Raw genomic sequence first — 26,987 nt, 5'->3', positions numbered from 1 at the left:
AGGCCGTAAAGCTGACGCTAACGTTAACGTTAAAAACTGACGAATGAGCATGCGTAGATGTCAATTATAACGTTAACGTTTACGTTCATGGCTGCACTTCAACTCTCTAATTACGGCATGCGGTAACGTTAATACCGCCCACTATTCTGAAAATGGAAATACGCATGCGTCGTAACGTTATTAGCGCTTGACGTTATTACCGCATGACGTTAAGGATGCTTCCATATCTCTCTAATATGTACCAATAGTAGTAGTTCATGTTTTGGCCAACAGTCGCGCTGGCCATCACGAGAGTGCGAAATTTTGTTTACACAAATCAAATTGTAGTTGGCTCGTTGGCTGAGTGAACTGTTTCCCTGGTGACAGATGATAGGAATCAAAGATTATAGAGTATAAAGATAGGAAACGCCCTCGTATCGCTAGTGCTAAAAACCGACTACATTTTGGCCAGTGAAAACACATTTGACAATGAGATGGCGCTGAAAACGTATCGTCAATACAGAAAAACTTTTTGATAACAGTTTTCTGTTTTATAATTGATGGGCGCGAAATTCGAATTCTATTCCTTGTATTGAATTTCAATATTGACCTTGTTGAGACCAGAAAACAAACATCCTGAGCGACAAAACAAAAGGATGGTTTTGTTTTGTGATCAGGATGTAAATTTTCATCTAAAGATTGTTTGGAATCAATTGGTATCAATGGAATACGCTGTTGGATGTGATAAATTTTTATTTGCAATCTATAAAAAATTTACAAAAATTTGAAATTATGGACAGCGAATAGAGCTTTGCCTAGGGCACAAGAGTGTATGGTTATCTGGTGTTTTTTCTGTGCAAAACGTTTTGAATTAATAAACTTAGTTTAATTTGTACAATTTATATCAGAAATTAATATGTAACAATATTCAATTTACCGTCATAGGATACATATTTCCGTTATTTTCATATGATTTACAAAATTTTTAGAACCACAATTGAAAAAACCTTACAGAGGTATACAAGACCTGTATTCAAGCCGGTCAGTATAATTTCTTCATGCTTTTTTATGATTTCTTCATGGTATGGTCTCTTCATGACACAAAATATACAAATTGATTGACGAATGAACAAAACACTCACAGAAGGTTTCATAAAACTATGCGAGGGATGCTTCCTGCATACAACAATTTACGTGGATGAACAGTTCTCAATTGAATTGAAGTAAAATATTCATTGCACATAGTGTAGTCAGTAGTGTTTGTAGGCCTTTACGCCCTCAAAAATCCACTTCGTAGTTCGTAGCACTGAAAATAAAAATCAATGAATGACCGGGTCACATGTTACCAGTTTCAATACTTACATTCCCATTTTCATTAGTAAAATTCGTCTTATTTGATTCACAGTTCTTCACCATACAATGATTTTCGAACGATATTTTGAGGTTTTCGTCAAGAAATTAGACAAAAACGAGCTTGATAAACAAAATGCGATACGAGGTTGTCTATGGATACGAGAATCAAAACATTCAAAACGTGTTTGATCGAAACGGCCATCTGACACTGACATTTCGCAATATTTCATATGTCCCTCGAATGGATATTTTAACCAGTCTTAAAAACACATTTGAAACACAGATGGCGCTCACATCACTTTAGTCGCTTCGTTTCCTATCTTTCTACTCTATAATCTTTGATAGGAATATTATTATTGTCGATTTTTGATAAGAGAACAACATATGACCATGGTGAAATGTTGAAGCGTGCGCTAGTATAAGAGTGTTTTGGCATCGGAAAGAAAAGGAGAAGAGATAAAATTTCCGAGAGCATTTTTGAGAGAAAATTGGAAAAAACCATCTCAAGAATCCCAATCAATTTGTGTGTCAAGAGCACTTTTGCGATGAAGATATCAAAAAGATGATGGATTCATGATAAACGAAATCGAAATTGTCATCCCTCGTGAGAAGTTGACTCTTCTGAATAAGAATATTTAACCAATAAAACTACATGGTTCAGAAGTAAATATTCTTGAAGAATTTTGTTGGCATAACATAATATATGGTTTATATCGGTTCTCAGCTGAGTATTGGCAAAAGAATCTACTCTAATACCTAAGTGATAAATCTGAGACTGCTACCTTTTGTTGTCTTGATGTGTACTGCTCCTCACTACGGATTTATATAATTTTGAAGATTAGTAAACCAACTAACATAGCTGCTTTCAATAAACAATGATAAACAAAAGTAGGTACAATTTTTTTGATCAGTGATTTCTTTTGAATTTCATTGATTTCGACTTGCATTTTATTGCATATAATTCAAAGAACTCATATTCAATATAGATTTGAAGAAAGGTATTTGAAAAATCATCAGAAAAACCACGATGACACATAACCTTAAATAAAATGAAGGCTGTTCATTTCAAATTGACGCTTGAATCCCCACTCCTTATCGATACCCGCTGTAATCGCAGCGACACCTATTTTCCCCGTTTTTGGAGACACATTTTTAGTACGGCGATCGTTCTCCTTCTCTCTACTCTCCATATCTCTGACTAACCAACAGAAACCAAAGTGTTATATACGGACCATACGCATAGTGAAGAAAGAAAAAGAATGGTAATCTGTGGTCTATGCGTCACATCATCCAGACATTGGCGTCTGTTGTCCCCTCCATCTTATTTCAAGTTTGGCGTCTAGGTGTAAATTGGTTAAATTTTAATAGCATCGTTTTTGTCATACTATTTAAAGTTTTCAAATTGATTGAAATGGCTACTCAAAATCCTGATACAACCGGAACTAATGTTGAAAGTTCAACAGAAAATGGAAACCCTGATCAAAATCCTGGTGGACATCAAAGAACTGGTGGCAATTTCAGACGCGGTGGCGGTGGTGGTGCTGGTAAATTTGGTGGAAAAGGACGATTCCAAAACCAAGGACAGAGACCTAGAAATGATGGTCCACAAGGTGGCCCCAAAAGAGAATTTCGAGATGGCAATCAGCGAAATTTTCATAGAGATGGTGATCATGCTATGAAAACTCCCCAAGATAAAATGATGGAGAAATTGAATCAAATTTCTGGATCTACCTTAGATTTACCTCCGTTAGATATGACTGAAAAAAAATTCTCTGGGAGAAATCGACTATATGTTGGTAATATTGGAAACGAAGTTAGTGAAGATGATTTGATTGAATTCTTCAAACCTTACGGTGAAGTTGGCGAAGTATTCGTCAATAAAGAAAAGAATTTTGGTTTTGTAAAATTTGATTTCCATTCAAATGCCGCGAAAGCAAAGAGAGAATTGGATGGTACTCCACTTAAAGGTAGAAATTTAAGACTTCGTTTTGCCCCTGGAGGCACCGCCATCAAGGTTAAAAATTTGACTTCACATGTTTCCAATGAATTACTCTATCATGCCTTCCAAATATTTGGTGAAATTGAAAGAGCCACTATCATTATTGATGATAGAGGAAAACATACAGGAGAAGGTATCGTTGAGTTTGTCAGAAAAGGTAGTGCTTTAGCAGCTATTCGGGAGTGTAGAGAAAATTGTTTTTTCTTAACTTCATCTCTGAGACCTTGTATCGTCGAGCCTTATGATGTTATTGAGGATAATGATGGTTTACCTGATAAATTGATACCTAAGCGTAATCCAGAATTCCAGAAGCAGCGTGAGGTTGGTCCTAGGTTTGCTCAAGTTAGTAGTTTTGAACATGAGTATGGTATGAGATGGAAACAACTACATGAGCTCTTCACTCAAAAGGAAGAAGCTTTAAAGAAGGAACTAGAAATGGAGAAAGAAAAATTAGAGGCTCAAATGGAGTATGCAAAATATGAACATGAGACAGAAATGCTTCGTGAGCAATTGAGGGTGAGAGAAATGGACAAGGAGAGGCAGGTATGTCTATTGAAGTTATTAAAAATTTCTGTTTCCTAAGTTGCAGTTGCTTAACATTTTCTATATTGTGTAACTTTGGCTCAAACTTTGAGTATGAACCAATTCAAACTTTTGAGTTTTCAACAAATTTGATTCAAAATTTTGAAAATAAGAAGGCTATCTGTATTCATTTGATCATAGATATAATACAGTACAATCGCGTTAATATGAACACAAAAAATTCCGGCTTGTTCATATTACAGGAACTGTTCATATTTCTGAAGGTCAAGAAAAATAATTTTTTTACAGGTTCTCTAGGTTATTTTTCTTACTGAGTACAAAAAAATCTTTGATAATTATACATAAGAAGTCTACTGAAAAAGAAAAACCATCAGATATTCAAAAAATAATAAATTAAAGTTAATTATAATGACTTATCTTTTGTGGACAAAAATTATGTTATTTTAGACTGAGTCTTCTTCGCGATAAATTTCGATAAAACAGCTTTTTTATGTATGTCTTTCAGGGTATCTCAATCAAACTAACGATAAATCGTGAAAAAAATTCATTCCTTGGAATAAAATAGACAAGTTACAACAAGTTCATACTAGTGAGATTCTACTTTGTTCATATTACAGAGTAGTCCATACAAAAAATTTTGTGTTCATATTACGGAGTGGTTCATATGATCGCGTGTTCATATTAACGCGATTGTACTGTAGTATATTCATTATAAGATATAAGGAATTCTACTTATAAAAAATTATCTGTAGCATCTGCGGTGGGGCATAAATAATAATTGATCATTCACATTTCTCCCAATAAATTGACTCAATACTTCAGTTCATTCTAGGAATATTTCAAAAAAATCGTTGAGAAATATAACATTTGATTCCTTAATGAGAATTCTATCTGTAAAAAAATTATTCTCAAATTCTGAGGGGATAGAGAGACAAAAAGGCTTGATTCATTCAAAAGAGAGAGGTGGACATAATGTCTTCAGGAAATGTCAACATCGATACCTTCCTACACAGTCTACAATGCATAGCCTATCCTACGTTCTACACCATTGAACGTTTCTGTTGTTTTCTACATAGTTATTATTTCCTTTTTCTTAAACTCTTTGGGGTTTTCACTCCCAATTTCAATCGATATCTTATGTCCTGTTTCTTGGATAAATGAATAAATGCTTTGAATTCAGAAGATCCATTAGCCAGTCCATCTATCAATAGTTCTATAATAATAATAATAATAATAAAAATGAATTATCCTTAATCATACAAAATAAAAAATTTATAGATTACACAAGTAATAAAAAGATTTTTTGGTGATATTTAATCATAATTTACAATTATTTCAATATTTATAGTTTCGCGGCTTACGACTGAAGGCGCTGCTTTCCTATTTTCAGACGCCTATTGTCATGAAAATTACAATAAAGTAAGCTTGAATCCGATATTCCGATTTCAATTTATTCATAGCAAAGCATGCAATCAGACCATGTTGAGTCCATAGGCGGAAATAAACATTTTTTGTGGGGGGGGGCACCCCCTGGCCCCCCCCTATTTCCGCCTATGGTTGAGTCAATATAAGAAAAAAAACAAGCTTATGATCTGACCATAGATATACTAACCTAACATGGATGAGCCCTCCCATATTGGAGCTATGGAAAAATGTGTTGCCAGCGCAACTAAGAGAGAGATAGAGCTAGTAGTGGCAAAAAGCCCGCAAATTCCATTCAAAATGCATTCAATTCGTATGGAAATCTGTTATTTCTGCGTTTTTCATGAGAATTCTAGAAGCAAACATGAACATTTCTGAGCGTATGCATTGCCTAAATGATTATTTGTTTTTATAGGTGCAAAAATTAATGATTGAAAGCGCACTTTTCATATGAAAATTCAAGGAACTTAGCAGGAAGAAAAATATAAATCCTATTACGATCGCACTAATGGTTTATTTAATGAATTTGACTGAATACAGAGTGTTTCAAAATTTAATACAATAAGTTTAGGGGTTTATTCTCTTGGGAATTTTTAGGAAAAATGGTCATACACACATAGGACATCAAACGCGAGCTGTTCGGTTTTGAAAGTTATTTTTCTGTTTGTTTTTTATAACCCATGCCATTTTTTAAATGCTTGGCTGAAATTTGGAATATGCTTCAAGCTGAAGGTTTTACATAATCGGACATGTCAAAAATTAATGAAAATCTACAGGGTGATATTTTTTCAGAGGTCGTTCACCATTTATCTTTTCCAGTTTATTTGACTTTAGCTAATGATATACTACGAACTAAAAATGAATTCACCGTTTCATTCGCAAACTTTTTCAACCCTCCACTTTACTTCTGCTGCTATTATCAAGACAAAAAACAGAGAGTGTACAGGAAATATAACCCCGGAATTGAATTTTTAAACGCATTGTATAATCATATATTAGTAATTGTGATCTCTTTCAATATAGTAATCAATATAATAATAATGAAAATGCAACATTTTGAATATAGATAACTTTTATTTGCATTAGAAACTGAATTACATGACATTCACCAACACAGCAGCATCTTCAAGTAAATGAAGATATACTTTTATTTGTATTTAAAAATTATCATTCTGAAATAACATTTATTACACAATCAAAATTGAAAATGAAAACAATTTCTTAGATTCAACAAGTATTAAACAACATATTTATTAGTACATATAAAAAAGAATAGAATGACAAACCGGCCTGGTGAGAAAGTTATTTAAATGATATTTATTTAAATCTTATACACTCATGAATTATAAAATAAATGTTAGTTTTGCATTAAATGGTTGTTCTTTAAAATTACCAATTCCTGATTCTAGATCAGAAACTTAAGTTAATTGAAATAAATAAAAACTCAGATAAGAAAGATACATAGGAAAACTTACTTGTGGAATTTAATATTCTCGCCCTTCCTGAATATTTTAGTACAGTTAATGGCTGCACAAGATTTCACCATTATGTATTGGTCCTATTTAAACACTTTTATTTGAAAATACTCCGAAAATCGCACAAAAACCACAACAACAACATAAACACTAGTAAACAACGCTTTTAGCGAGCTTTTTGCCACTACTAGCTCTATCTTTCTCTAGGCAACACGTTTCTCTTTCCTTTACCGCTTCCATTGGAAGTTATTAGTTCTATGGATCTGACTAACAAAACAATAGATTTTCCATTGTACTTGCATATGAATATTATATTATACTTTTATTTCAGTTTTTTGATGAAATTCATTCATTTCGCTGAAATTTTCAGTATTATTCAGTATTTCATAATCTACAATCTCAACTTCATGAAAATTAAACTTTTCATGTTACCTGTGTATGTGTAATCATAGCTGTGTTGTCACTGTTAGTTGGGCTATTACAGTCTTTATTATGTTTTCTTTTTTCTTTGTTTGAAGTATTACCGTCGTTTGTCTATATGTCTTATCACAATTAGGGCAAGGAATCTGGCGAATTGAACTTGATGAGTCGATTGCTCTGTCCTTCAACATCTACCTCTGACCATATCGTAATATGCATAACAATTGAATTTTATGAAATTTTTTATTGATATTGATTTGTGGTCTTGTGCCACCGAAGAGGAGCAACATAGACGCGATAGCGACACGATTTAGACACGCACAAGTAGGCAACATGGTGTTGTCATCACATAAAAATTACTTAGGAAGAGATCAATTAATCCATTACTTTCTACGAGTACCACTAAATTGTCAATGAAAAGATACCATTAACATGTTAAAAACGATTTGTTATTTATAATTTAAGGTTTTTCAAGAACAAATTATATTAATAAAAAACTTGCTTTACGTCCAGTTGCAGGAAAGTCCATTCAAATTTAATACTTCATTAAAATCTGAATCCTCCATTTTCCCCTTCAAAAATGACCTTTTTGAATTTTGATAGGACAGGCTATCCTGCAACTGGGCCTACGTCGCTTACTTCTTTGGTTACTGCTTTTATGGTCACGTCTTTTCGAAAAGATTCTGTTAAGCTTCAAAGTAGCTATAAGCAAGTAAGTTAATTTTCATTTCCGTTATTGAACGCAAATTCTCAGAGCACATGTAGCTTGAAGACCTTGTACCACCATACCCGAGCAACATCGCCACCCTTTCGACATAACACAAACAGGCCACATGGAGTTTTTACTCTGAAGAAACGCGGCTTTTAGATTCAGTTCAGTGAACATGTCGATGTGGTTGCAATTTAATGGTACCCACGAAATACAAAAAAGTCTGGTAAGAAGAAGAAGAAATGATTTTATTGCAAGAAATCAAACATACAGGATCATTACATCCTAAAGAAAGTTACGAATTTGAATTCATTTCTTTCAAGTCGGTTTGAGGATGATTTGAATAATATTTAAAGACATTATATTCAATATACAGGTGTCCCGGTGAGAATGCGATAAATGGATACCATGAATTAATATCATCAGGCTGGACTTGTGTCAAGAGATTTTAATGGACTACGTGTCTTTGTTTGGGATATACAGGGTTATGTTCATCTTATGAGTGAAATTTCACAGTTCAATAACTCTCGAACAAATCGACTTAATGATTTCAAATTTTGAAGTTTTGTCACCTTTTAATATCGCCTATCTTCAATATTTCTGAAATCCTAGATACCTACTGGTAAAATTTCAGACTTTTCCTATTTTCGTGAATATTGGATTACCCTGTAAGTGGATATTTTGATTTTTCTTTTTTTTTCGTAAACAAAGAATTAATTCAAAATAAAAATTATGAATCTCTGCTTGGCATCGTAATACAGGGTGATCAATAAACAAATAAAAATCAAGTAAACTAGTACAGTGGAACTTGAAACCCTAACTCGAATCTCCAAGGGCCAGTACTTTGACTTCGAGTTATGGAAAATTCGAATGACGGAAAAATGCACTGCACGGGTTTTTGAATTTACATATACGAGTATACATACGTATATATACATAAATGTATATGATAATAAAGATAAATTCAGATGCATACCACCCGCTGATATGAATATCAACAAGTGTTACGATCCAAATTGAACAAGCCAATGCGGGTGGAGCAAGAATCCAACCGACAGCAGGGAGCCGAGGAGCGACCCGGACCCGACCACCACCACGAGCCCGAAAACCTGGAAAGGGCTCCAACAGAGCTTAATCCTTTTGATATCTGAGATATCTGGGATAAGTGAATTTACCTCTGGAGAGGAGTGTGAAAGCCGCAAGGCTAAAGTCATAATAATATTTATTCGGTAATATACACACAATTATACATATTTTATTCTGAGACCCTGTGTAGTCTAAGCTTGGAGCCTGTATGTCGCACAGCATCTCTTAGTTACCGAATAATCCCAAACGCATAAAAATATTCAATTATATCCAAAATTATAAGATCCGCTCACGCAAGAACCAAGAAAGAAGGGAATAAGTTCACCTATTATGACATAACATTAAAAAATGTCTGGAAATGTTGTTTAACATATTGTAATATACTATTTTTGTTCTTTGTGTTCACATATTATCTCAATGTAGGGGGCAATAAATTGTAAAACTTTGGACCAAGATATTGAAAGCTTCGTTGTAAATGGCTCTTGAAAATAAGTGGCACACTTAAGTTTCGTTCGATTCGATGTCTTGTGGAAAAATCATGTTCAATGAGGTTTTTACAACTGTTGATCTGGTGTATTAAACATTCCGAAATATATATTTGTCTTAAATTGAGTCTCTTACATTTTTCAAATAATAATTCGATGGTATGTGTTTTTCTGACATTCAAAATTATTTTAAAAATATATTTTTGTATAATTTGCAAACCTTCCAGCGCAGTATCGAATAGGCCCCCCACACAACTATTGCATATCTTACAACGTAAACTTTCAGCATGAAGGGAATAGATGTTACTTTACGCAGTTTGTAGAAAATATATGCAGCATTTCTAAGGCGTGTCTTCAAATACTCTACATGTAGTTCCCATCTCATATATTGATCTAAATAAACACCTAAATACCTTGTGACAGTTACCTTATTTATTTTCGGACATGAGCAACTCGAGTCTTCACTGTCCGATATATGTATTGGAACTGTAGAAAATGTAAGTTGTTTGTTTTTCATCAAAGAAAACGTTACGAAATTAGATTTAACATCTAAACACCCATCCCATGTATTCCCCAGAAAAAAAACATCGTATCATCGGCATAAGATAAAATTTCGCCGTCTGTTATCTTCAACAATAGCAATTGATTCAAGGATATCCGAAATAAAAGCGGTCCCAAGACAGTTCCCTGAGGTATACCCATAGTCAATGTTCTTTCTTTCACTCAGTTTCCCATTCAATGAAACTCACTGAACTCTATCTTTTAAATAATTTTTGAGTAACATCAGACAACTACCTTTAATACCCACCGCTTCAAGTCTGTCAAGCAATATCTCATGTGAGATTGTGTTAAACGCTTTTGCCAAGTCCAGAAACACCGCCATACATTTTTTTATTCCCGTTCATACCCTCAACAAGTAGGAAATGAAATTGTTTCATTGCACCTTGAGTGGATTTTCCCTCTCTGATACCGTATTGGTTTGAGCCTAGGACATTAAAATGTTGTTGATTAGTGAAATTGGCCCATAATTAGTAAGTTTGTTTTTTTCATTAGCCTTGTGTATACATATCACTAACGATTCCTTCCATTCAAGGGGTATCATTCATCACTGGTATTCGTGTCCTCTTTGCCACTACATAGTTGATTATTCAAGGGGTATGTTAGAGTACTCGAATACTTAATCACTAATATGAACTAAAGGTGTTAAAAGATGCATGTGTAAAAATTTTAAGAGTTTAGCAGAAATACCTGGCGCAGCATCATTCTTAAGAGATGCAATCACATGAATAATCCCGTATCTGTCTACCGGGTTCAAGAATATGAACTTCTGAACTTGAATAATCTGTTGTTATTTGGTTTCTTTATCATCGACGCCATCTTTTTTACAATATCTACAAAAAAATTATTGAATTTATCTGCCATGTCCTTATTATTCAGTGAAAGTGTTCGCTATATCATCTGTAATTGACTTCGGTGAATCTCTTTTTTGTATCTATTTGTTATTTCATTTATTACCATTTATTACATTTATTACGTCTCCTTAGAATTTCCCCTTGAGTTTTCTATCTTATCAGAATAATAATCCTTTTTACGTATAAGAATATTCAATTTGTTTCCATATATCTTGAAATTCTGCTTGTCTTCATCCGTACCATTCAATTGTATTTTCTTTTTCATTTTATCCCGAGTTTTCATAGAAGTTATCAGACCGATAGTTATCCACGGCTTGATTTCTTTCAGACTTGAGTTTTTGTATTTTTTATGGTATTAGTCAATACCATTCATACCATTCAATCAAGTCTGATTGAATGAATTTTTTGAGTTTATCCTCAAAAATAGAAAAAGCTTCCTGTGGATCTTGGGTTTCTAAAACATCATTCCAACTTTCATTCTTCACTTTATCTTTCAAAACACCATAATTTATGTGGATGGCTAGCTTACTACTCGTCCGTTTTCTTTGTTTAACACAATGATTATTTAAAAACCTAACGATAAGCAGCTTGCGAAATGATCCGTGAGGAAGGTATGGGAAACTCCGGAATTGAAAGAATATCTTCGCCCTATTTTACCATTATTTCTAGGCTGTGACTAGAGTCCCGACTCGGGACTCGTGTCCAGTCCCGAGTGACGTCATTAAATTCGGGACTGATATTCGGTCCCGAATTCAACGATACGCTGCACTGGTGCTTTGAAATTATTAAGCAGTGAAAGAAGTAGCGAAAATCATGCGCCTATGCCCAGTCAATTAGAAACAATGATTTATATTTCAATCGGGCATGTAGATATGAGTTGCTACAAAGGTAAATATGTTGTTAAAGTACATATATTTTATTTTCAAATCATCACATTTATAAAGAGAAAAAAGAGCAATCTTGAAATGAAACATCTAAGGTGAACATTTTAAACAGAACCACTACCTCTACATTTTTGGCTAAATTCTCATACACTTCAAATAAAAATACATTTCATTGAAGTGCCGCAGCATTGTAGCGTTATTTCGTATAGAATATCATACATTTCACAAATATATTTTCCAGGTTCCTTTCTCGATCACATTTTTCAAGTCAAGAATTGCCGTGAGGAAGAGGTTCACTTCTGAATCAAAAATTGTCTGGCAATTCCTCTGGATCAATTTACACTAAGCAATTCTCAACTTTCTCACCAGTTAGAATTGCATACTTCGATGCTCCTTCCATTCTCATATTCCAAGATAGTATTTCTCCTGTCTTTGCAATCTTGATTTTGAAAAAGCCCACACTATTTTTTGATAAGCAATCACTACTTTTGTATTTTGTCGCAACTATTCATAACTAATATTATAGGATTCGCGAACATAACCTCAAAACTCTTTTACAATGTCGGGATTGGACAAGGATCCCGAGTAAGGACAAGCGACTTGTTTGGTAATTGAGTCCATAGACAAACTGATTGAGTCATTTGATTTCGTCCGTCGGGACTGGACACGGATCCCGAGTCGGGACTCTAGTCACAGCCTTATTTCTAACGAAAATATGATCTAATACACTAGAAGAATATGCAGATTGTCTAGTTTCTCTGTTAATATATGACACAAATCCATGTTGACTCAAAGTACACTGATATAAAATCGACTGATTAGAGTTCTCTTTTAAATGTATGTTTATATCACCAATCAATAATTCAAAAATATTCCCAAGTAAGATTCTCGATAAATGTTTGGTATGGTATCTACAAAAATCGTTTGATTTGCCCTCACATTTTTGAAAATAGGTTGACAGGAGAAATTTATAAGAATTGTTTGGAACATACTATTCAAGAGAAGTGCTCGAATATTTGGCTAACACTTTTGAAAACAGATGGATTTCGAGAGGTGGACATGTGGCTTGGCCTCCCCGATCCCCAGATCTGACACCATTATATTATTTTTTGTGGGGAGCGCTTAAACAAGAGACCTATGCAGTACAGATGAAAAGTAGGGAGCAACTACATACAAAGAATTTTATTGATGCTTGCGATATTATTGAATCACATCCGAATACGATAGCGAAAGCTTTATCTACTATATCAACGCGCTAAAAATGTATTGAAATGGTGGGATACCATTTTGAACAATTCCTAAACTGAATATTTTTCCATTTAATTTGTTTTTGAGCTTTTTGTTCTATCCTTTATCCAGTTTGTTGATTGGAAGTTTTCTCAAATAGATTCCTTTCATTTTTTTCATTTGGTATTTAGTTCAGTCATAAAAATAATATTGTTTATGCATAGGCTGATACGATATCATCGGAAATATAGGTGAAAATATAGTCTGAAATTTTGCCAGTCCTATTCTGTTTTTCCAATTTGATAAAAATTTCAGGGAAGGCAGTCGAAAAGGGCGACAAAACTGTAATGTTTGAAATATGTATGTAATTTCGTCTATAAGTTCAAGATTTATTGAAGGAAATGTTTATTGATCACCCTGTATGACGGTGCCAAGCAGAGATTTAGAATTTTTATTTTGAATTGATTCTTTGTGGTTACGAAAACGAAAAAAATCATAATGTCCACGTACAGGGTGATCCAATATTCACGAAAATAGGAAAAGTCTAAAATTTTCACAGTACGGATATGATTTATTCGATTTCAGAAATATTGTAAAAAGGCGATAGTAAAGGGTGACAAAACTTCAAAATTTTAAATCATTCTGTCGTTTAGTTCAAGAGTTATTGAACTGGGAAATTCCACTTATAAGATGAACATCACCCTGTATATCCCAAACGAAGGCGATTGAAACCTCTTGATACGAGTCCAGCCTGATGACATTAATTCATGGTATCCGTTTGTCGCATTCTTCCCGGGACACACACTGTATATCGGAATGTTTCTTGGCTCATTCGAGTATGTATATTGAAAAAACCCTTCGTCATAATTTTCCAATATTTTAAATAAGTGATGTTATTCGCCATATTCTAATCTGAAGAGATTTATGGGATGAATACAGACCTTGAAAATTCGAAAACTACCGAATATAAGGCAATCATATTATCAGATGATGATCAAGTTTCAAACAGATCTACCAGCCTCAGCCTGTTTTTACTCCATCCAATATAAAGTCTTGAAAACATTGCTGATCGACGCCGGCCACCGGTAAGCGGGTTATCTGCTTTCCATTTCTACACTTACTGTACAAGAATATTCTGCTAGTCTATAATTTGAGTTATTGTTTTGAGTTGATCATTCTACAGCATCCGATGATTTCTGTTTTGCCAATATATTAATTCATCGTTCCATTATTCAACAACAGACAGCTTGAATATTGCTTCGAAACTGACTTGTCGAAACGCTCGGCATCAAAACGGCGATATGCAGCTCAGATGTTTCCTTGGTGGGTGTAGGATTTATGTTAATCATAGACGAAACGAAATATACACGCTGGGAATATCGGCTCGTTATCTCGTCGCTGTTGCACTGCTTTGGTAGGACAAGGATCTGTGAATGTAGCTTAAAAATTTACATTCCTGGTCCCTCGGCAATATGAAGCCGACACGTATCTTTCTGTAGCGTTTGAGGGTATGGTGTATGGACAGTTGGTTCGCTCTGTGATTTCTCAAAACCACATTTCAAAAATTATTGACGAATTGAAATTAGTCCTGAAACTGAAAATTTGAAAGAGACTACTCTGCACCCCGCCTTTCTTACAGTTTAACAGAAATAGTATATTGCTGTTTAATTTATTTACAGATAATTTCATTTAAAATTTCCAGTAGTTTTCTCAACCGTTACATTTCGATAGATACATACTATGATTCTGATGTGCTTAATTTTGTTGAATTCAGGGGTTTCGATTTGGATTCTAGTGATAAATATTTATTTTCTTTTCATTTGTCCCCTTTCAATGTGTGTTTTCAACGAAAAAAAAAATGAATATTCAAAAAACTGGGCAGTTTTCAAGTTCTAGAAAATCTAGAAAACTAGAAATAGGATAGAATCGAGCCTATTGACAATCTTGCTACTAGTTACGTATCACTTAACGTGAAGTGCTGACATGGTCTTTTGAGAACTTTTCATACCGTACATCACTTATTTCATGAGAAAGACTGACATCAAGAAATGATATGAATGTACTTCGTTCACTGTACTACCAGTTTCTCATCAATTCAAGTAAAAGGTTCTCCTTGTAGACAGGTTGTTGCTAAACGAATGTCGCAACGGAAAAGTGTAGAAAACGGCAATTCCTACGATTTTTTACATATACAGGTGGTCCCGGATAAGATGGGAAATATTTTAATGGTATACAGAAATGACCTAGAGGATCACGAAAAACCCCCATATGTATGTAAAGTCTAGGAATTTTAGATTCTGATTTACAGGCTGTTTTTCAAATCTGAATGGAAATTGAAATCAGTCGTATCTATCCTCAGAACAGAATCACCGATTCATCCGAAATTTGCAAGAGAGCTTCTATGAGGCTCCAGAAAACTGCCATCAGGATCGATTTACTGGACCGTATCACATAAATTTGGACAGTTCTTAGAAGTTCGCAAAATCACCCTGTACAATGAATTTCATGATTTTTCGATATCTGCGTAAACTGAAAGATTCATTTATTTAATTCGCCAAATGATGTTGTATGGTGCTAGGTTGCCGAGAAGTGGTTTTTTTTTTCATAGTGACAACGAAGTTACTGTAAATCTTAATGAATCGAATCAATGAAATAACTTTACATCTTTGGTTGCAGAGATAATTTTATTTGATGTTATTTCTTATAGTAGATGCACTTTTGATTTACTCCCACTTTGACGTTGACTTATTATGATAGATTGAATGAATAATCAGAATGATCTGGTACGCCTCCATTTCGAACAGATAACGAGAGGCACTAAGCTCTTGTTTCGTTTTATCTAGTTCTTATCGATCACATCATAGTTTATTCTTGCTAATTATGACTTAAAAATGAATAATTGTTGAGGACTCATCCTTGAGCTACGCTTCTGAAAACTGATGTATGCAATCAAATGAAAACTGAAATTAACATTCAATAATATATATTCAATTGATTAAATTCATAAAAATTCAAAATTCACTACGTTATGAGATGAGTAGGGTGTCAAATATCGACACAAGAGAAAAAATTATCGTCACTATCAGGAATTCATTATTATTTGGCGAATTTACTAAATGAATCTTACAGTTTACGCAGTTCTCGAAGAAATGAAATTAATTGCACAGGACAATTTCGCTAATTTTTAAAAACTGTCTAAATTTATGTGGTACGGTCCTGTAAATCGAATGATATTTGATTGCAGTTTTCTGGAGCCTCATAAAAGCTGTCTTTCAAATTTCGGATAAAGGTAAGCGTCCACAGTTCCGCATCGTCCGCAACGCACGGATCGCATTAAAATAATCAAGCGATGCATGCGGGCAGTACGATACGTATCAGTGGACGCACTTATATAAGCTCCTATACGAAGCATTCTAAAATATTTTCGATGCGATTCGTGCGTTGAGTACGATGCGGAACTGTGGACGCTTACCTTAAAGGCGGAAACACATTATTAAAACGCGACGCGACCCGATGAAACGTGATGCGTGTTGAGTCGAATCAAATGTATTGTTTTCCACAGACGAGAATCATACTATGAACACCCGAGCCGACGCCACGCGCGTCAGCTCGCGTCGCGTGTTAATAATGTGTTTCCGCCTTTAATCAGTGATTCCGTTCGGGCGATAGGGTGGTTTTAATTTCCAATCACATCAGAATTTATAACTCCTAGATACTACAAATGGGGGTTTTTCATGATCCTCTAGAGTCTAGATGTTCCCTATCTCACGTTAGTTTCCCTTTCCGGGACATCCTGTATATTGGTGTATTGGCGAATTACATGTAGGACATTGTAGGATATCCGGAAAAACTTATGGATTTAATTTTCTTGCCATCATGGTACACAGAAACGCAACTTGGTGTTGCGGAAATCATTAAAAAAAAGGAAAAATTCTACAGGGCACCCAAAAACCATGGATGTAATTTTTCATGTGGATATATCTCTACATATATAACATACATTAGAAAGTGAGGCATAACGAGATTTTATTAGCCTATTTGCTACTTCGAAGTATAAGAAGTAATAATTTCATAGGATCTCCTCTACGGAAAAAACTTTTTCAATCCTTTTTCAATATCTGCTGGTCAATTGCTTGTGAGTCTCCTAATGTCTTGGGTGAACGTTGAAACAATGCGTGATGTAGACGATAGCTCGAGCCGAGAGACAAGCGCCCGAGCCTTACGTGCCTATGGCTTGAGTGGCTCCGCTTGTTGCCGGTATATAAAAAAAAAGGATTGCTATGCTCATCGAGCCGCTCGAGTCATGTGAACGACTACAAGTTTGCAAATGAAGCGGATACTCGCGAGTCAAATATTGACATCAATATCAATAATGGGTTTTTGGATGAAAAAGGGCTGTGATACTTTTAACTGACTTATTATCATTATTATGTCAAAGGTATAGAGGCGAGTCGGTGGGACTCCCTATATTTTTCAACGCAGTTTTTTTTGTCCCTGATTTGAAGATTTATTGGCTTACTTGTACATACATATTCATACATATAAGTTTTATGAGCTAAAAATATGAACACTCAAGCCAAATAGGTCTCCTGTCTGAGTCACAAGGTGTTTTTTGCCCAGCATATTTGGGATGAATTGTGGGTACTGTAATAGACCCTAAATTCAATCAAATCAACTTTTTTACAAATGCTTGCCGACAGGGATAAGCCACTGCTTAATCGCTTTTGAATTCTACGCCACTGGCGAAATTGCAGTTTTCGTTTCTGAAATACTTTCTACTTAAATATTGCACTTCTTTTCATAGCGATTAAGTTATTATTTTTCGGGATATTTCATGAAATGGAGATCTACAATAAGTATTTCGATTATAATGTGTATTACTAAGAAAACTTTCCGGTTCATTGGGTTGCAATTTATTCGAAAATTGTAACTCTTATCAATTTTGATAATTAACATCATGTTTTTTTTTAATATGAATCAGAGTTACATTTCTGTTAAAAATACATGCTATTGATCAATAGCCGCAATATACGGGTAGAATATTTCACTTCATCCGCTAGTGTGAAAAGATTATTTCTAAAATATCTAAACTCAATGATGATTGAACTTTATTCAGTTCACTGGGTCTACTAGTCGGTGCCAGTTGAATTGTCTGTGGCTTCGACCATAGACGTATCTATGTGACTACTCACTAGTGACTTGAATGCCACAATCCTCGAGATCACTTTATACAATATGTTTTGATAAAAGTGTCTTTGCACTTTCATTCCTCGACAGCGTTATCATTTTCTCCAACTCTTTTCAGAATTTTTCTTTATATCAAGTATCTTTGGCGTAGAGTGAGTAAAAAGTAGCTCACGAAATTCATATCTTCGGTATTCACTATTTTGCAGAAAAATGCTCGAATAGATCTGAGGAGTTTGCTATGAAGTATTTCGTCGACCTCGAAATATCAAAAATGTGAAAATAAGAAATATTTTTATGGCTTTCCAAAATATTCGCTTTTGCATGCGATTGAACCAACACTCTACAGTCAGAAGATGATACCCACAAAACATGCCTCAACCTCTCCTCCTTCGCTCCTTCGGGCGATGAACATCGTTGTCCACGCATCATTGGTGGCTATGTTGAGAAAGGAGGATCAATTAGATTTTTCTGTCCAAATTCTCACTTATTTCTTCATATATGTGTGAGCTCGTGATGCAAAATGGTTCGTCTTGGGGATTGGTGCCTCTCAATTAACCGCCAATATATGGTCGTACATTGAGCTGAATTAATGTTCTGATTTTCGGGAGGTATTTCTGGCCACGTGCCCAGTTCTAATGAAGAAACGAGCCACCATTCGATTATTAATGTTTCGAGAATGAGTTACTTTTGATAAGTGGTTTACCTTCTATTACATGGAACTTGAGGTTTTTCTGTGGATTTCCAGTTTCCAGTCGAAGAATAATCAAGTACATAGTTCTAAATTGGTCTTTTCCCTTATTTCAAGTTTTTCTTCGATAACTGAAACTTTTCATTTTAAATAGAGTTTTTATTCAGGGAACCTCCCCCTTCCCCTCTTTTCTACAGAATGTACTGTAGACTATCATCGACAATAGAAAATTTAATTTATTATTTTAAAACCTTTTGAATTCGTTTTGAATTGTTTTGAATTCGATTTGTCCAATTTGCTGATCTTCTCATAAACACTCTATACATTTAAAGTATGGCAAACAGTGTTATAATGCTACTCAATACAAAAGTGAAAATGGTAATTTTTTTTTTGAATAAACCTCCTAAGCAAGAAGAGAATCCCAATAACTGATAGACCGTTGCGTTTTTACTGTTGAAATTGTCATCAAATCAGCTATCCAAAAGTTGTTTATTGTGAAAATCGTAACATATAAATTTTCATCACAAAATTATGATTAATTCTCGATTAACGTCTGATGTGCCATAGCGGGAATTACACTGTATATGCTTGTCTTACTAATGCTTTATTCTTAGGGCCATTATCACCAAAGATATAACTCGAAATTAAACGTAACTGGCGTTAAGCAAAGAAACCCCCCGCTTTATGTCTATGAGAGGCATCTTCACTCCAGATAAAATCGAGTGTCTCTGTGTTCTGTGATTTCCCTTCCCTCCTTACTTCACTTCATACACAAAGCAGATGTTAATGTTAGAGACAGTTTTTCAAATTTTAATCTGAGTTCAACTGAGTGGAGTTAAATCATCGTTTGGTGAAATTGGCCCTTAGACTTAGTGGGCGAACCACGGCTACCTTTGAATTGAGTGTATCAGCGGTATTTTGGATGGCGTTTTATCGCCAAAAGTTGAGACAAATTAATTCATGAACTTCTTGAGTTAGACCACTTCGAAAGCCTGATTAATGACAGCTGGAAAATTCTTGCGATTTAATTCCACTTTATGGCTGAGATAAAATTTTTAACTTCTTGTGAAACAAGACAAATATTATTCGCACGTTCTGACTACGTATACTTTGCCAAACTTCAAGATGGCACTGGCAATACCAGTGTTGCCAGATCTCGATACATAAATAGAATCCGTCGCAATTTATTGCACCTATGAAAATGTAACGAATTTATTCAATTGAAAATGAGTAATCTGCATTTAAAATATATATCCTTCTATGGATGTTGGTTAGAAAGAGTTGAACTTAGTTTTATGGAGAGCGGCATGATTTTGGTTTTATAACACATAGACAAACGGATCATTTCTTGCAGAAACGTGAATGGGAGATGAAAGAAAGACAGGCCGAAGAACAGCGTCAGAGAACTGAAGAACAAATGAGGAGACAGGAAGAACAAATGCAAGCTCGAATGATACACCAAGAAGAAGAATTGCGTAGACGTCAACAGGAGAATAGTCTGTTTATGCAGGCTCACCAACTTGATAGCATGTTGGATGCTCAAGACTCTCAATTCGGTAGCAATTTGTTCTCAGGAAATGCCGATAACGATATCAAACCTAGTATGAATAATTTCGAAAGAGAACGATTTGGAGCTGATATGGGACGTAATCCCGGTAAAACTGGTTCGCAATCTAGGGGACACTGGGTAAATGACAGTCGTAGGGATGATTATCCAATGAAAAGAAGACGCTTCTAATTCACCACATTAAAACAACTGCATTCTTTTGTAAGCAGTTATTTTATTGAATTCATGGTTTTGATTTATGTGATTTCTTTTTTATCTGGGCTTTCAAGATGCTTTCTTTTTCGTGAATAATTTCTTATAACAGATAAAAAGTAATATCTTCTCATTACAAGCAATATCTTCTTCACCTCATCCAAACAAAATTTGATATTCATTCATATTGTCCGACTTAAAACCTCAATCATGAGGTTTTGCTTCTGCTTTTTCTCTTATATGAAATTACTTTTATGTGGAGTACATTTTAGGACACTGGTATATTCAAAATAATTTCTCATGACAATATTTGTCGCATTTATCACCTCTGTTCACCAGTTTCACCAGAGCGGTATATTTAATATCTATAGTAAATCCTCATTGTTTGTGTACTGAGTTTTTTTATCTATAAGGGTGTCTTGTGCTTACTCAGTCTGAATCGATTTATGCTATACAGGAATCCAACATCTAAGACAAGATTCAATTTTTTTTTTAGATATGGATGTAATTTTGATTTGGAAGTAATAGTTATGATAAATGTTTTGTATTTATTCCCTTAGAACAATATACTGACATTAATGTTTGTGTGTCTAAAAATTAGACATTGTATTCTTGAAAGAAAATAAAAATAGATAATCAAAATAAATACCTTTTGAATGAATCCTCGAAATTCAACAAATCTGTTAGATTTTCCCGACTACAGGTAATATTTAATTTTCCTAACATCTTCCAATGCTATGAGAAAACTAATTCATTTTGAATCTGGCGATTCCTGATGATATTGTGTTGTTACACATTTATGTATGATCAACTAACTGACCATCCCCTTCCTGGGAAAAAATACTAAACTATTTTCACTTTATTACTGTGCCATCTAAAGAACCAATTGGATTGCCAATCCGTGTGTAGATGGTTGATGGTAACAAACCAATTTGTTACAGTAACTTAAGCTTCAAGAACTCAATGTGTACGGCGCCATCCAATGGAGTCTGAATAACATTTACATATATAAAACCTCATTTTTTCATGAAATTTCCCGTATGCTTTTGTTGGAAAATTTAGATTAAACCTGGACTCAGATGTATCAAAAATAAGGAATTAGAAAATGTATTGCCAACGTACAAATATCGAATATAGAACCTTCACGGCAACACTAATCACACGTTCTGGCTTCACTCGAAAGAGTAATCATATAATAAGCGGGCCAATCCAACAAATCTTCATAACAACTTAGTTTATCTGGTGCAACTAACAAAATGGTCACTTTCTTTTATACATAAAGATAATTGATTTATGATATCTGTAAATTTAAACAGTTGCTCTAGATTTAACCTCTCAGCAATGCCTACTCGAATGCAATGCACCTGAGTAACGGAATTATCTGTTGCTTTTCATGAAATCCTCATATTAAGCCCGTTTGCAACAGCCGAGAATTCTCTGGAGAATTCTCTACAAAATTCTCGCAAGAAAACGGCAGAGATTATTTAGTACGCAACTCAACGGAGTATTCTACCGAAAGTGCGTATGTAACGGTACATACTTCACGGCGCATGAAATCTCGAGTAAATTTTCTAGAGAATTCTCGGCAAACGGGCTTAAGATGCGACTTTGAGGAGAACAAAATCAAATAATGTTAATCTGCCATAACCTACATCACAAAAAATTTTCTTTCGATCGATAATATCAAAGATTGATCTTGGCCATTAAGGCCTGCCGCGTACGAGCAACTTTTCCCATTCCATTTTTCAGTTGCCGATATAGAATACGTTGGTTTAATTGAAACCCCGCGCATGACTCACTTTTCAGTTTGAACAACTAAAAAATTGCAGCATGTCCTATTCTGCAGGTGAGTAAATAGATGCCTACACCTAGTTGCTAATTAATTTATAGCAGTTGTTCCAAATTTAAGCCCCGCACGAGTGATTCTTTGGTTGAGGAGGCAGTGTCCATGCTTCAAATGTAGTAGGTTATGTTTATTTTGTGAAAATAATAATTATTATTATGACATGTCGCTCGACACGGAACAATTTATTCGTGAGGTAGAAAAACTCCCTCAAACCACTGATGAAATTGACCTTAAAAACTCGGATTAACCGAAAAACGATTTGGATTTCGTTTTCGTAGTGCGATAGGATACACATATGCTGCGTCAACAAATCTATGCCGAACTGGCAGGAAAAGGCAACAATTCAGTTGCCCGCGCGCGGTGATTAGCGGACGAACGGCACGGAAGAAACGAAATTTTTATGCAGATATCGAAATGGTCGGAGGAATAGGTTATTTGCGAATGGTGAGGAAATAGCGATTGTTTTGGAGGAAGGATATTTTCGAAAAATTGAGGAGGCGTTGACGAATGTGGATTCATGGCATATGAAGTAAAAGGAATGGTTTTGGAGAATATGTTCAACTATTTCGGGACTAAAAGAAAGATGAAAAAAGTTCGACATGTTTGAAAGCCGCAATTTGAAAGAGAAGACTCATACACGGTGGTCCATTCAATATTGTTTGAACAGAATAAATGATTTTTAACCCATCATTTTTTCTTTGATTATTGCTATAGTTTCTTGCACTAAAATGATACAATTCAAACAAAATTATGATTTTGTACCTACAGTTCTCGTCAAAACTCATGTTTCTGCCCAGCTTATCTGAATGGATTTTTAAAATGCGAGTCTTGCCGTCTGCACATATGTGCGCTGCTCCATTTAGTTCCATTGAAAGTATGTTATTCCGATCCGTACCGTCCGATGCCGTTGTATGTGCGCTCCCCTTAATGGTTTAATATTTCGGAACCTTGGAAATCACTAGAATTTTTGATCACCAGCAACTTAGGTTGCTCGTGGGCGACAGGCCTAACTCCTCATTTTTATCATAACAAATCCGCCTATAATTTTCTCGTCCAAGACATTCCTTGCGAAGGCTTGCAATGGCGAGGCATTATAAGGCCTTTCCAGTCATAAGCTGGGGTGCACCCGGTGCACCCTGGGAGCGTGCCGCTCCTAAATTAGACGCGGAGCGTCAAGTCCCGGTTTTCCTTCCCCTCTCACTGATGCACCACCCGAATTTCTGGGGCTTCACGCACTGACAGTTGGAACTTGTCATATGTACTGAGGTTAGGTTAGTTTAATCAGGACCGGCGCGAGTAATTTCGGCGTCTGAAGCACAGAATTTTTGGTGTTCCTGTCAAAAAAGCATCAATAATAAAATGTACAATGCATCCCAAATTTTCTGTCCCCTAAGGGTATTTCTGCAACCGTCGAAGAAACAATGTTAAATTAGAAATTTATGGGCCACTTTTTCATGACAACATCAAATATGCAAATATTGCCTTTTCGGGGATACTGTGTATTTCAAGAAACTTATTATATTTTCACGATGAAAACTGTCATTGATAGATATAACTAACTTAACTCATTGGCGTGCACTAAAAATTTTTCCAGCTATCTTTTTCGAGTTATCACTCGAACATTTTTCAATTATATATATATTTCATTTCACCATTATTTTTGCATTTATTTTCTGATTGAAATAATAGTATCACAAAATAATTTCGCGGTTAGAAGGCTTTAATTATATTAAGTATAATATTATCAAGAACTATCAGAAAAAGTACAAAATTCCTACCTTGATTCTTCATCTCTGATGATCTACAATGGCGTTAACACGTTCTTTCCGATTTTGATCTAATGTGAAAATACGGAAATATGCCGCCCCTCATGCAGTGGCGCTTAACACCGGCCCTGAGTTTAATTTGATAGTTGAAGGGTACAGGGAAACATCCTTCAATGTCAATTTTCCTTCCAGCTGAGAAAAACGCGTTTTGAACTTCGAAATCCGTTTATATTATTTGAAATTTGACAAATTAAATATTATTGTTTTCGGAATAATCATGAATGATATTATTATACATAAAATGAGTGCATTACATGAAATGACTTAGATTTTTTCTTCCCGTGTATTGATCGACATCGTTAGTTCTTTCCCTGTACGGTGAATCTTCGGCAGCGATTTAACGTATGAATGAACTAGTTTCATGCCTGTTTTAATATACCATAAGATACTACTCTTCGTTCTGAATTGAATTGTGTGTCTAACTCATTTTCTGACAAAAATTGACATTGATGGTTTTTTCCCTGTACCCTTCAGCCTTCAGTTTAGATTAATCGTTTCCGTGGTAGCGAGGACGTGAAGCTCTAGTGCGTCAAGCCCCGGGGTTTCGCGCACCTGACTTCCTGACTAAAAGCAGCATATGTAGCCAGGTGAACAGGAGTTTCCTTCTCTTCCCAACAGAATATACTCTCGTTAGTTTCTGATAAGCCCATTCTCATCATATTTTTCACAATGTCCTGTGAGGAGACTTCCTACTTCTGGATCTTGCAGTTTAAAATTCCTTCCATTCCTGGAAGATTTCTCCAGAGTGTTTCCCTTTTGGTTTCTTCCTGCCCCAGAAACTCTTTCTTATAGGTGCATTTTCCTATAGGTATTTATATGAGACTATGACATTGATTCAATATTTTGTACAGTTGAAATGAGGTCAGGATATACAGTAAGTAGTACCGTGGCGGTTCGTGGCCCACCAAAAAATAACTGCTCCAGAAAGAAGATATAAGTACACAAGAAATATTTCAAAGCCACATTCAAGCTTTTTATTTTTTTCTAGAAGAAACATTATGAACAACAAAAATACAGATTTTATCAAACACAGTGGCGGCAATTGGGCTCTAAGCCCCGTACACCCGCCATATTCTTGCTAACTTTGAATTTATTTATAAGGAGATTTTGGTTATTTTGAACCAGAACAGATCAATTAATATTTTTGATGAGTACCGTCAAACGGGGTGAAGTGGATATAGCGGGGTGAAGTGGATCAACCGTGTTTTTCCGCATATTTTATCGCGTAACTCATAGACAAGACCCTACATTGCAGCGAAAAAAACTGTGTCCACTGTTACCTCCTAAGATTGCTAACTCGTGCCTTAGATACAATTCTGGATGGTTAGTTTCCTCAAAAAAAAGTTGCGTACTCTCTCGAATAAACACTTTTTAAATTGTTCAACTTCAATTATATACACTCCGCAAAAAAATTAACGCACATTCTGAAAATCTCAATTTTGATGAAAGTTAACTCTACATTGACTTTATAACTTATTTTTTATGTTCTCTCGGGAAGGTTTTGAACGAAAAAAGACACATTGAATGGAAGAAAAATTCAGGATTTCACCGAATCTTTAAAGAAGAGAAATGAACAATTTTCAAAATACTGAAATGCTGATAAGTGATTTAATACTTGGTATTTCCACCCCTTGCGTTAATTACAGCTCGGCAACGACGGTTCATACTCAAAATGAGTGATCTTAAAATGTTCTGATCTAATCCTTCCCAGATTTCTCCGAGTTGGATTCCTAAGTCATTAAGAGTAGCTGGATGATTTTCTGAACTTCTCAGCCTTCTATTAAGGTTGTCTCAAACCTGCTCAATCGGATTGAGATCTGGACTTCTTGCTGGCTATTCCATTCGAGAGACTTCAACCTCTTCAAGGTACTCCTGAACGATGCGCGCACGATGGGGTCTGGCATTATCGTCCATAAAAATGAAATTTTCACCAATGTATGGGGCAAATGGCACTACATGTTCTTCAAGATATATACTTATCAGCATTCATAGCTCCATTATCAACGATCACTAGGTCTGTGCGAGCAGTCAAAGATATTCCACCCCATACCATAATCGATCCTCCCCCGAAACCAGTAGTATTCAGGAGATTGCACTGAGCATATCTTTCATGTGGACGTCTGTATACAAGGGAACGTCGATCACAATGGTAGAGGCAGAATCTAGACTCATTTGTGAAGAGAACTCTTTCCCAATCGGCCTTTTCCCAATGGATATGCTTTCTCGCAAAATCCAAACGCGCCCTTCGATGGGCTGGGGTAAGAGCTGGGCCTCTTGCCGCGACACGAGGCCTTAAATCATATTCTCTGAGGCGATTTCTTATTGTCTGAGTGCTAATTTGCACCTCATGAGTTTGCTCAAGCTGAATTTGAAGGAGGCGGGCGGTTGCAAACCGTTGTCCCAACGAAGAAACTCTCAAGTAGGTAACGTTCTTGAATGGCAGTTGTTACCCGTGGTGTCTACCCTGTCCTGGTCTTCGGACATTCATACCTGTCTCCCGCTGCAACATTCTGGACACACTTATATGGGAAACTCCAGACCTTTCTGCAATTCTTGTGTATGTCCACCCTTCTTCTCGCAAAACTACCGCTTGGGCACATTCCTCTTGGGTCAAATTGCGCAGTGTATTTGGGAATAACTAATAGTAGTTATTCTCACCTAAACTTTTGCAAGTTACGTATAAACTA

General features: G+C 35.3%; 1 protein-coding gene across 1 annotated transcript; it reads left to right on the top strand.

The window, feature by feature from the left end:
- Positions 1–2,628: 2,628 nt before the first annotated feature.
- LOC123313141 (protein no-on-transient A-like) lies at positions 2,629–21,274 on the top strand. The gene is made up of 2 exons (XM_044897878.1): positions 2,629–3,874; positions 20,224–21,274. The coding sequence occupies exons 1-2, from the start codon at positions 2,744–2,746 to the stop codon at positions 20,605–20,607; spliced, it is 1,515 nt and encodes a 504-aa protein (XP_044753813.1). The 5' UTR covers positions 2,629–2,743; the 3' UTR covers positions 20,608–21,274.
- The last annotated feature ends 5,713 nt before the right edge of the window (positions 21,275–26,987 follow it).

This window comes from Coccinella septempunctata, chromosome 5 (assembly GCF_907165205.1).
Source record: "Coccinella septempunctata chromosome 5, icCocSept1.1, whole genome shotgun sequence".
NCBI classification, from domain to species: domain Eukaryota; kingdom Metazoa; phylum Arthropoda; class Insecta; order Coleoptera; family Coccinellidae; genus Coccinella; species Coccinella septempunctata.
Note: the sequence above shows the minus strand (reverse complement) of the source record. Positions and strands in the feature narration are given on the sequence as shown.